Raw genomic sequence first — 12,588 nt, forward strand, 5'->3', positions numbered from 1 at the left:
CACCATCAATGTACAAGGGTTCCATTGCTCCACACCCTGAACAACACTTGCTGCTGTGTGTCTTTTTAACCACCCCAGTGAGTGTGAAGTGGTATCTCATTATGGTTTTGATTCGCATTTCCCTAATGACAGATGATGTTGAGCATCTTTTCATTTGCTCAGTGACCATTTGTATAATCTTTTTGTAGAAATGTCTGTTCAAGTTCTTTGCCTTTATTATTCTTATTATTGTTTTAGAGATGGAGTCTTGCTATGCCGCTTAGGCTGACCCTGAACTCCTGGGCTCCAGCCATCCTGCCAACTTCACCCCTGGAGTAGCTGGGTCTACAGGTGTACAACACCATGCCCAGCTCCTTTGCCAGTTTTTGAATGGGGTTGTTGTTTCTTTGTTGTTGCATTGGAGGAGTTCTTTATATATTTTGGATACAAGTTACTATAAGATATATTGTTAATAAAAATTCTCTCCCATTCTGTAGGTTGTTTTTTCACTTTCTTTTTAGTGTCCTTTGAAGCATAAAAGCTGTTAATTTTGATGAGGTCCAGTGTATCTATCTTTTCTTTTGTTGCTTGTGCTTTTGTTGTCATGGCTCCAAAACCGTTGCCTAATTCAAGGTCATAGAACTTATGCCTATGTTTTCTCCTAAGAGTTTTATAGTTTGAGCCCTTACATTTAGTTTTTTTTAAGCTGTGTTTTTAATGAGCTGTTGGCAGCAGCCAGTGAGAAGGTGGCATCCTCTGGGGATGTCTGTGGACTTGTGCATTGCCCAGGAGTCCCACCAGAATCCCTCCTGCCTCCCCAGCCACCTCTGGCCCTCCAGCTGTATGACCCGAACATGTTGCTTCCAGTCCCTGGCCCTCAGTTTCCCCAAGTATACCACAAGTAGGTCATCTTGAGGATGTCTTTGTAAGTGTCCTCCTGGTTCCATTCTTTGCCTTCTCTAGAGATGGCTCTGGTCACGTACACCTTCTGCTCCACCCAGAGGAGCCTTGAATCCATGGGCCTTGGCTCCTGCACCCACACACACGCCACATGTGTGTGCACACATGCATGCCTGCGCACTGACATCCTGAGTGGCAGCTTCAGTGAGCCCAGCACAGGGGGCATAGCCCTCAGTCCCCTGAGCCATACACTAAGTCCAGGAGACACATTTCTACCCTGGGGTCAGGCTGTTTGGCAGCAAGGGCCACTCCTAGCTGTCCCCTCCCTCCAGTGAGCTGGCCCCAGCCCAGCCTGTGCTTCAAGCTGCCTGCCTCATTCAGCTGTGCAGTAAATTCCATGTCAAGGCTAATGAGCAGGAGAAGCTGCTGGCCTAGCCAGGAGACAGGGCCATGCCCCTGTGACAGGGAGCTGGGAGAACAAGCAGAGCAGATCCTGCCTTGCTTGGTCCTGGTGGGGCTCTGGGGAGAGAGGCTTGGGTGAAGGGCCCTAGGGGAAGAGGCAGGGCACATCAGATCCCTGAGTGTAGATGTGGCATCTGGCCAGTGCCCCTCCTTCAGGAACAGACCTCCCCTTCCCCTCAATTCCTGCCAGACCAGCCACCCACCATGCCTGGCCCCTGTTAGGTAGGGGTTGGGAGGTCTGATGCACACGCGGGTTTCTGCAGTTTAATGCAATCTGTGGCTTCTTCTCTGTCTCTGCACTACCACAGTCACTCATGGCCTGGGAGACTTGGCTGTCACCTTGGGTGAGTTGACTCCAGTACTCTGTGCCTCATTTTCGCCACTTGTGGAGTAGGGAGCATGATCCCACAATATCTCAGGGCTCTGAAGTGCAGAGGAGAATAGGCGGTTGCAAAGGCAAGCTGTAAATTGAGACAGGGTCTGGAAATCTCTGCTTGGGGCTCTCGTTCATGCTCTTTGCCTCTCCTGGTAGCCTCTTTTTCCAGGAAGCCCTCTCTCCCTGCCTGCATTGGCTCCCGATAATGACAGTTGAGCAGCTGAGGCCACTATCTGAGTCTCAGCCCCAGCATGCACCAGGAGTGCCGGTGTCTGATGCTCTGCGGGTCTTCCAAGCAGGCCTGGTGCCTATAGCTATGAAAAGGGCCTTCCTCCCCAGCCGCATCCTGCTCAGAGACACAGCTGAAACCCGGCTGCACTCCTCTACCCTGTCCTTGTAGCCCAAGTGCTGATATCAATGGCTGATCCAGGCCTAGACAAAGGCTGAGCAGAGAGCCATGCTGCCTGGGCCCTCCTCACCACCCTTCCCCACACCTCTTGGCTGTACCAGGAGCCTCTGAGCACCGGAAATGAAGGGTTTTCCAGGCCTGGCTCTTCACTCCATCCTTCAGGGGAACTTTGAAGCCATGGAGACATCTGCCTTTGGAGCCAGGACGATTCCCCTGCCAGTCTCCCTGCTGGGGTAAAGCAGGGCGCGGCATCCTGGAATGATGCTCCCTGTTGCTGAGCACACACATCCTGAACTCATCCTGTGTACGTCAACTACACGTGCTCGCATCTAATTTTCTCAACAACCCAGCCAGTACCATTGCTTCTCCTCCTCTTACAGATGGGGAGGTGATGACATATAGAGGTTAACTTATCAGAGACCACACAAAAAGAAAGAAAAAGAGGAAGGTTTGCACCCAGACATTTGAACTGCAGAAACTATGCTCTGAGCCCGCATGTTCTGCCACCTCCCTGAGAGGGAGCCCCTCTTGGACCCTGATAGCTGAAGGTAAACTCCATGCCCCACATCCTCGGGAAAGGGCAGCTTGCTGTTCAAGCGGAATGGTCATGGTCTTCACCTGACACTGCAATGGAGCTTGATTTAGAAACTGTTTCGCAGGCTGAACACAAAGGCTTACTCCTGTAATCCCAGCATTTTGAGAGACCAAGGCACTCAACAAAAAAATAAAAAATTAGCCAGGTGTGGTGGGGTGCACACCTGTAGTCCCAGCTGCTCTACAGTCTGAGTCAGAAGGATTGCTTGAGCCTGGGGGGTCAAGGCTGCAGTGAGCCATGATCATGCTATTGTACTTCAGCCTGGGGGACAGAGTGAGACCCTATCTCATAAATAAATAAATAAACTGAAATTTGCAGCAGGTGGGTCCTCAGTAAACAGCGCTGGGGCCCCTGCAACCCAGATGGTAAATATGTGGCTCCCTTTTGCCTGGACCCTGTGGCCTCTACCCAGTTTGAGCACAGGACAGGTCTGGGCACAGGGTGAGGAGCAGATCTCAGCCCATGGGCAGGGTGGGTGGCTGCTCAGGGGCATGGGGCCTCTGTCCCACCATGGTAGGCAGGAAAAGGCTGAGTCACTAGTCTGTAGAGTGTACCTGGGCTCACTAACCACTTTCTTTCTTTCTTTCTTTTTCTGAGACGGAGTCTTGCTCTGTCACCCAGGCTGGAGTGCAGTGGCCTGATCTCAGTTCACTGTAAGCTCCACCTCCCGGGTTCACACCATTCTCCTGCCTCAGCCTCCTGAGTAGCTGGGACTACAGGCGCCGGCCACCGCGCCCGGCTAATTTTTTTTTGTATTTTTAGTAGAGACGAGGTTTCACTGCGTTAGCCAGGATGGTCTCGATCTCCTCACCTCGTGATCTGCCCGCCTTGGCCTCCCAAAGTGCTGGGATTACAGGCCTGAGCCACCGCGCCCGGCCCTTTTTTTTTTTTTTTTTTGAGACGGAGTCTCGCTCTGTCGCCCAGGCTGGAGTGCAGTGGCCGGATCTCAGCTCACTGCAAGCTCCGCCTCCCGGGTTTACGCCATTCTCCTGCCTCAGCCTCCCGAGTAGCTGGGACTACAGGCGCCCGCCACCTCGCCCGGCTAGTTTTTTGTATTTTTAGTAGAGACAGGGTTTCACCGTGTTCGCCAGGATGGTCTCCATCTCCTGACCTCGTGATCCGCCCGTCTCGGCCTCCAAAAGTGCTGGGATTACAGGCTTGAGCCACCGCACCCGGCCCTTTTTTTTTTTTTTTTTTTTTGAGGTGGAATTTCATTCTTGTCACCCAGGCTGGAGTGCAATGGCACAATCTCAGCTCACTGCAACCTCCGCCTCCTGGGTTCAAGTGATTCTCCTGCCTCAGCCTTCCAAGTAGCTGGGATTAGTGGCGCCCACCACCATGCCTGGCTGTTTTTTTTTTATTTTTAGTAGAGACACGGTTTTGCCATGTTGGCCAGGCTAGACTCGAACTCCTGACCTCAGGTGATCTGCCTGCCTCAGCCTCCCAAAGTGCTGGGATTACAGGCTTGAGCCACTGTGCCTGGCCCACTGACCACTTTCACCTGCAGCCTGGCCTCTCCCTTTTCCCCTTTGCTCTCAGCTACCAAGATTTCATGTTCATAAAGCCACTAAGTACCTGGCCTACCTGCTGAGCACAGAGGCATCTCCTGCTGCTCCCAGAGCTGGGGGCCTCACCTCCTATCTAAACCCAGGAAAGAACACCCCTGTGGGCAGCTGCCCATGCCAGGGGATCTTCCATTCTCCATACACGTACCAGGGCGTTCTTCCTGGGACCCAGATTCGATTGTGCTCCTCTCCTGCTTAAACCCTTTTCTTCCCTTAGCATCAAAACTGTGCTCCTTTTATGGCCAGGCACGGTTGCTCACTCCTGTAATCCCAGCACTTTGGGAGGCAGAGGCAGGCAGATCACTTGAGGTCAGGAGTGTGAGACCAGCCTGGCCAACATGGTGAAACCCCGTCTCTACTAAAAATACAAAAATTAGCCGGGTGTGGTGGCGCGTGACTGTAATCCCAGCTATTCAAGAGGCTGAGGTGGGAGAATCACTTGAACCTGGGAGGCAGAGGTTGCAGTGAGCCGAGATCGTGCCATTGCACTCCAGCCTGGACGACAGAGCCAGACTCTGTCTCATCTGTCTCAAAATAAACAAACAAACAAAAACTTTTGTGATCTAGCTTCTGCCTAGCTCCCAGGCCCTTCCCTGCCACTTCCTGCCTCGCAGCCTACACCCAGGCAACTGAGTCCACACACTTCCAGGGCTCCCTCCAGACACACACCTTTCGCTCTGTCACCTGCCTCCCTACCCAGCATATCTGTCCTATCTAACCCTGCCTAGTGAGTGCCTCCTCACCTCTCAGCTCCCCTGCAGGTCACTTTCCCTGACCCCGCTGAGGCTGAGTGAAGGCCTCCCCTCATGTCTTCTAATCCCTCATCACATGATAGTCGTTCTCTTTGGGGTATGTCTTCCACATACCCCAAGTCTGGAGCAGGGATGATTCTTCCCAAAGCGGACCAGCCTGGACAATGACATCTCTTTCTTCTACTTTCTGTGAACTCCTCTGGGTGAGGCCTGCACAGGCCCTCCACTGGGTAGGGGATTTTGCTCTCTGGGGTTATTTCAGCTTTAACGATTTGACCAATGGGGCTTGTGGCTTTCCTGGAGGGAGAGAGGAGCGCTTGCTCATTCTCAGAGACCCTGCTGCCTGGCAAAAGTCAGCTCATAGTGGTGTGCCAGAGGTTTGTCAGGGAGATGGCTCTGAGTGGCAGGGCCCTCATCGGCCTGGTGTTCTGAAGGTGGGGTACTCTGAGCAGCCTGCAGACTTTTCTTTCCCAGTTTCATTCCTAATTCTTTTTCACTTTTTATTCAAGTGTTGTATATATACAGAAAAGTTTATGATTCATAAGTGTCTATCCTGATGGTCTTGCAAAAAGTGAATATGACTGTGTAGCCAGCACCAGGCCAAGCAACAGAACATTCTTCAGCAAACCCCTCAGGGCCCCTTGACCCATGGGATTTTTAAGTAACTTGACAGCTACTTGAGCTATAATTCATATACCATATAATTCACTCACTTAAAGTGTACAGTTCAAAGGTTCTTGGTATATTCACAGAGCTGTGCAACCATCACCACTACCTAATTCCAGAGCACTTTCATCTCCTCAAAAGAAACCTGTACCAGCCAGGCACGGTGGCTCATTCCTGTAATCCCAGCACTTTGGGAGGCCGAGGCAGATGGATCACTTGGGGTCAAGAGTTTGAGACCAGCCTGGCTGACATGGCAAAACCCTTTCTCTACTAATAATATGAAAATTAGCCAGGCTTGGTAGCGCACACCTGTAATCCCAGCTACTTGGGCAGCTGAGGCAGGAGAATCACTTGAGCCTGGGAGGCGGAGGTTGCAGTGAGCTGAGATCTCGCCACTGCACTCCAGCCTGGGAGACAGAGTGAGACTCTGTCTCAAAAAACAAAAACAAAAAGAAAAGAAAAGAAAAAGAAACCTTTACCAGCTAAGTGCAGTGGCTCACGCCTGTGATGCCAAAGCTTTGGAAGGTTGAGACAGGAGGGTTACTTGAGGCCAAGAGTTTGAGACAAGCCTGGGCAACATAGTGAGACTCCATTCTCTAGAAAAGAAAGTTTTTAATTAACCGAGCATGGCTGGGCATGGTGGCTCATGCCTGTAATCCCAGCACTTTAGGAGGCCGAGGCAGGCGGATCACTTGGAGTCAGGAGTTTGAGTCCAGCCTGGCCAACATAGCAAAACACTGTCTTTACTAATAATACAAAAATTAGTCAGGCATGGTGGTGCATGCCTGTAATCCCAGCTACTTGGGAGGCTGAGGCAGGATAATCAGTTGAGCCTGGGAGGCTGAGGTTGCAGTCAGCCTAGATCGCGCCACTGCACTCCAGCCTGTGTGACAGAATGAGACTCTGTCTCAAAAAAAAAAAAGAAAGAAAGAAAGAAAGAAAAACGATAAAAAAAAAAAAAAACCAGGTGTGGTGGAATGGTCCTGTAGTCTCAGCTACTCAGGTGGTTGAGGTGGGAGGATCACTAGAGCCCAAGAGTTAGAGGTTACAACAAGCTGTGATCATGCCGGTGCACTCCAGCCTGGGTGACAGAGCGGGAAGGAAGAGAGAAAGAGAAAGAAAGAGGGAGAGAAGAGAGGGAGGGAGGGAGGGAGGGAGGGAGGAAGGAAGGAAGGAAGGAAGGAAGGAAGGAAGGAAAGGAAAAGAGAGAGAGGGAGAGAAGAGAGGGTGGGAGGGAGGAAGGAGGGAAGGGAGAGAAAGAGAGAAAGGGAGAGAAGAGAGGGAGGGAGGAAGGAAAGAAGGACGGAAGGAAAAGAGAGAGGGAGGAAGGAAGGAAGAGAGAGAGGGAGAGAAGAGAGGGAGGGAGGAAGGAAAGAAGGACGGAAGGAAAAGAGAGAGGGAGGAGGAAGGAAGAGAGAGAGGGAGAGAAGAGAGGGAGGGAGGAAGGAAGAAGGACGGAAGGAAAAGAGAGGAGGGAGGAAGGAAGGAAGAGAGAGGGAGAGAAGAGAGGGAGGGAGGGAGGAAGGAAGGACAGAAAAGAGAGGAAGATAAGAGAGGAAGGAAGGAAGAAGGAAGAGAGAGGGAGAGAAGAGAGGGAGGGAGGAAGAAGGAAGGAAAAGAGAGGAAGAGAGGAAGGGAGGAAGGAAGGACAGAAAAGAGAGGAAGATAAGAGAGGAAGGAAGGAAGGAAAAGAGAGAGGAAGAGAAGAGAGGCAGGGAGTGAGGGAGGAAGAGAGGGAGGGAGGAAGGAAGGAAGGAAAAGCGAGAGAAAGGGAAGAAAGAAAAAATTAAGGAAAGGAAAGAAGGAGAGAGGGAGGAAAGGATGGAGGGAGGGAGGGAGGGACCTGCGCCCATTAGCAGTCACTCCTCATTTCCCCCGTGTTCCCCAGCAGTAGGCCGCCACTAATTCACTTTCCGTCTATATATATTTTCCTTTTCTGTACTTTCCATGTAAATGGAATCACAGGATATGTGGTCCTTTGTGTCTGGCTTGTTTCACTTACTATAATCTTTTCAAGGTTCATCCATGTTGTGGTATGTAGCATTACTTCATTCCTCTTTGTGACTGAATAATATTCTATTATTGTATGAATAGACCACATTTTATTCATTCATCTGTTGATGGATGCTTGAGTTGTTTACACCTTTTGACTATTGTGAATAATACTGCAACGAACATTGTTGTACAGGTTTTTCTGTGAATACTTGGCAGCAGCTGGTAGGGCTGGAGTCATCTGAAGGCTTGGTGTACAAGTATCTGTTCGAGTCCCTGTTTTCAGTTATTTTGGGTGCATACCCAGAAGTGGAATTGCTGGTCATATGGTAATGCTATGTTTAACTTTTTGAGAAAGTGATAAACTTTTTTTTTTTTTTTGAGATGGAGTCTCACTGTCACCCAGGCTAGAGTACAGTGGCACGATCTCAGCTCACTGTGGCCTCTGCCTCCTGGGTTCAAGCAATTCTCCTGCCTCAGCCTCCCAAATAGCTGGGATTGCAGGCATGCGCTACCACACACGGCTAATTTTTGAATTTTTTTAGTAGAGACGGTGTTTCACCATTTTGGCCAGGCTAGCATTGAACTCCTGACTTCAAGTGATCCACCCGCCTCAGCCTCCCAAAGTGCTGGGATTACAGGAGTGAGCCACCATGCCTGCCCTGCTAAACTATTATCTTTTCTTTTTTTATTATTATTTTATTTTATTTTTTTTGAGATGGAGTCTCACTCTGTTGCCCAGGCTGGAGTGCAGTGGCACAATCTCAGCTCACTGCAACCTCCGCCTCCCAGGTTCAGGCGATTCTCCTGCCTCATCCTCCTGAGTAGCTGGGACTACAGGTGTGTGCCACCATGTCCAGCTACTTTCTGTATTTTTTTAGTAGAGATGGGGTTTCACCATGCTGGCCAGGCTGGTCTTGAACTCCTGACTTCGTGATCCGGCCACCTCGGCCTCCCAAAGTGCTAAGATTACAGGTGTGAGCCACCACACCTGGCCTACTAAACTATTTTCAACAGTTTTACATTCCCACCATTTTATATTCCCACCAGTAGGGTTCCAGTTTCTCCACATGCCAACCAACATTGATTCCTTTTTCCAGGTTTTTTTTTTTTTTTAATACTGGCCACCTTAATGGGTGTGAGGTGCTATCTCATTGTGTTTTTTGTTTGTTTGCTTTGTTTGTTTGTTTTTGAGACAGAGTCTTAGGCCGAGGCGGGCGGATCACGAGGTCAAGAGATCAAGACCATCCTGGCCAACATGGTGAAACCCCATCTCTACTAAAAATACAAAAAATTAGCTGGATGTGGTGGCGGGCACCTATAGTACCAGCTATTTGGGAGGCTGAGGCAGGAGAATCGCTTGAACCCAGGAGGCAGAGGTTGCAGTGAGCCAAGATCGCGCCACTGCACTCCACCCTGGTGACAGAGTGAGACTCTATATCAAAAAAAAAAAAAAAGGAGAGAGATAAGTCTCACTCTGTCACCCAGGCTGGACTGCAGTGGCGCGATCCCGGCTCACTGCAACCTCTGCCTCCTGGGTTCAAGCGATTCTCCTACCTGAGCCTCCCGAGTAGCTGGGATTACAGGTGCACACCACCACATCCAGCTACTTTTTGTATTTTCAGTAGAGATGGGGTTTTACCATGTCGGCTAGGCTGGTCTCTAACTCCTGGCCTCAAGTGATCTGCCTGCCTCAGCCTCCCAAATTGCTGGGATTATAGGCATAAGCCAACATGCGCAGCCCTCATGGTGGTTTTGATTTGCATTTCCTCATGAATAGTGATGTTGAACATCTTTTCATGTGCTTATTGGCCATTCGTATATCTTCTTTGGAGAAATGGCTATTCAAGTCCTTTGCTCATTTTTGAATTGTGTTGTTTGTTTTATTGTTGAGTTGTAGGAGTTCTTTATATATTCTGGATACAAGTCCCTTGTCAGATACATGGTATGCAAATGTCTTCTCCCATTTGGTGGGTTGTCTGTTTCTCTCTTCATAGTGCTCTTTGATACACTAAGGTTTTTAATTTTGATTAAGTCCAGTTCATCTATTTTTTCTTTTGTTGCTTGTGCTTTTGGTGTCATATTTAAGAAAGCATTGCCAAATCTAAGGTCATAAAGATGACCTTGTTTGCCCCAGTTTTCTTCTGTTTTATCATTTTGTGATTTTATTTCTTTTTTTAAACTACCATTTCTCAAGCATCTTATACTTTTATAGTTTTGGTTCTTATTTGTAAACCTTTGATTCATATCGAGTTTTTGTATCTGCTGTGAGATAGGGTCCAGCTTCATTCTTTTACATGTTGTTATTCAATTGTCCCAGCACCATTTTTTAAAGACTATTATTTCTACATTGGATGGTCTTGGCACCCTTCTCAAAATTAATTAATTGATCATAGATATATGGTTTATTTCTAGACCCTCAATTATATTCTATCTATCTGTCTGTCTGTTGAGCTATTCATCTATCCTATGCCAGTGCTACACTTTTTTGGTTACAGTAGTTTTGTAGTAAGGTTTGATATAGGGAAGTGTGAGTCCTCCAACTTGGTTTTGTTTTGTTTTCAAAATTGTTTTGGCTCTTTGGGGTCTCCTGTAATTCCATATGAATTTTAGGATCAGCTGTTCCATTTCTACAAATAAGGCTGCCGGGATTTTGATAAAGATTGCATTATATCTGTAGGTTGTTTGGGGCAGTGTTGCCATCTTAACAATATTAAATCTTCCAGTCCATCAACATGGAATGTCTTTCCATTTATTTAGGACTTTAATTTCTTTCAGCAACATTTTGTAGTTTTAAGTGCACAGGTCTTTCACCTCTTGGTTAAATATATTATATTCCTAGGTATTTATTCTTTCAGAGGCTGCTATAAAAGGAATTGTTTCTTAATTTTCTTTGACATTGTTCATTTCTGTGTGTCATTTTATATTCTACAATTTTGTTGAATTTATTTATTAGGTCTAACAGGCTTTGGTGGAGATTGTTTAGCATTTTCCATATATAAGATTATGGCATCAGGAATTCAAAATAGTTTTACTTCTATCTTTCCAATTTGAATGCCTCTTATTCTTTGTTTGTTTTGTTTTTTGTTTGTTGGTTGGTTGGTTGGTTGGTTTTTTTGAGACAGAGTCTTACTTTGTCACCAAGGCTGGAGTGCAGAGGCATGATCTCAGCTCACTGCAACCTCTGCCTCCCAGGTTCAAGCGATTCTCCTGTCTCAGCCTTTGAGTAGCTGGGGCTACAGGCATGTGCCAACATGCCTGGCCAATTCTTCTGTTTTTAGTAGAGACGAGGTTTCACCATGTTGCCCAGGCTGGTCTCAAACCCCTGACCTTAAGTGATCTGCCCACTTCAGCCTCCCAAGGTGCTGGGATTACAGGCGTGAGCCACTGTGCCCAGTCGCCTCTTATTATGTCTTTTTCTTGTCTAATTGCTCTAGCTAGAACTTATAGCACAGTGTTGAGGAGAAGCAAGTAAGTGGGCATCCTTGTCTTGTTCCTGATCTTGGGAATGCTTTTAGTCCTGGGACAGGTGGGAGTCAAAATATAGGACTTGTATGTGCAGCACTAGGTCTGGGAGAGGGAGTCTGTGGCCCCTTCAGCCTCTTGCACAAACCCTGGCATATAGATTTGGGGATCTGGAAGTGACACAGGGGGAGCCAGCCTTGTTGACCAAAGCCCCTCCTCCCTTTCCACACCCCTGGGCCCAGTCTCCTGTGCCCCTTCCCTCCTGAAAAGTGCTCTGGCCCCACACACATTGCAGGTGCTTTTGTCCCCACAGAAGAAGAGCCGTAACGAGACATATGGTGAAGGCAGCGGCGTGGAGATCCTGGAGAACCGGCCGTACACAGATGGCCCAGGCGGCTCTGGGCAGTACACACACAAGGTGTATCATGTGGGCATGCACATCCCCAGCTGGTTCCGCTCCATCCTGCCCAAGGCAGCCCTGCGGGTGGTGGAGGAGTCCTGGAATGCCTACCCCTACACCCGAACCAGGTGCGCCTGCTTTGGCCTCCATGTGCCTCCCATCTCCACATGCCATCTGGCAGGAAGCAGCCTTGTGGCATAGATCCAGGGGATGGGATCAGCCTTCAAGCAGGCTCAACACCCCATAACCCCAGGGAGCCCAGGCTTTGTTCCATACAGGTGCCCCGAAGGTCACCCAGAGCAGGCACAGGCAAGAGAGGGAAGGATGCACCCCTAAATGCCTCCTGACTCCTCATGTGTGGAGGCCATGAAGGCATGAGTCAAGCGAGGGCTGTTGGAGACTCCTTTGCCATCCCAGAAGATGCAGGGAATATAAACCCACTTCAGGCTCCCTAAGAAGGCCGAGACAGCCTGCTGGAAAGAAACTGAGGGTAGACCAGATGACACAGAGGTCCCTTCCAACTCGGAGACCTTCAGCTGCTGTGACAGTGTTGTCCCACATCCCATGCTGAGCAGGGCTGTCCTTGGGATCCCCTGGCAGAGGGTTCTTCACTCTGTGTCCCCCAGTGTGTAGCTCAGCACTGCTGAGTTGGATAGATGGGGGCTGGTCCCACCAGCTGCCTACTGCTGAGCAGGTAGAGTCCCCACAAATCTCCTGGGGCTCCCTTCCCCACACTGGTAGGCACCTGGAGCTTACTTAGGGATCCACAGAGCTTGTTCCTCTTCCCAGTAGTACTTTCCCCTCTAAGCTCATCTCCAGCCTAGAGAGAGGCTATTCCCCCATTGCCAGAGCTGGCTTCTTGGGAACTAGGGGTGGCATGCCCCATGGAGCACCCCAGCTTCCTCCTGCTTGGCAGTGTGCTGCCATAGCTGTTCCTGTGTTCCTGCCATGCTGTGGACATTGGACATGGGGCTTCTAGAAGCCACCAAAGATGCACTGTCTTCCTCTCCCCCTAAATCCTTCCCTG

General features: G+C 49.3%; 1 protein-coding gene across 19 annotated transcripts in view; it reads left to right on the forward strand.

The window, feature by feature from the left end:
* PITPNM2 (phosphatidylinositol transfer protein membrane associated 2) overlaps positions 1-12,588 on the forward strand; it is a 171,966-nt gene that overhangs the window by 129,214 nt on the left and 30,164 nt on the right. For 13 of the 19 annotated variants that reach the window (XR_004439512.1, XM_033220213.1, XM_033220217.1 and 10 more), the window contains one exon: positions 11,457-11,689. Coding sequence is in view for 18 of the 19 variants with exons in the window: in XM_033220213.1 (XP_033076104.1) it covers positions 11,457-11,689 (233 nt within the window). In the remaining variant the exon portion in view is untranslated. The remainder of the gene's footprint in view (positions 1-11,456; positions 11,690-12,588) is intronic. The other 6 variants (XM_033220214.1, XM_033220222.1, XM_033220223.1 and 3 more) reach the window with 1 other exon arrangement.

Source organism: Trachypithecus francoisi, unplaced genomic scaffold (genome assembly GCF_009764315.1).
Source record: "Trachypithecus francoisi isolate TF-2019V2 unplaced genomic scaffold, Tfra_2.0 Lachesis_group11, whole genome shotgun sequence".
Classification (NCBI taxonomy): Eukaryota; Metazoa; Chordata; class Mammalia; order Primates; family Cercopithecidae; genus Trachypithecus; species Trachypithecus francoisi.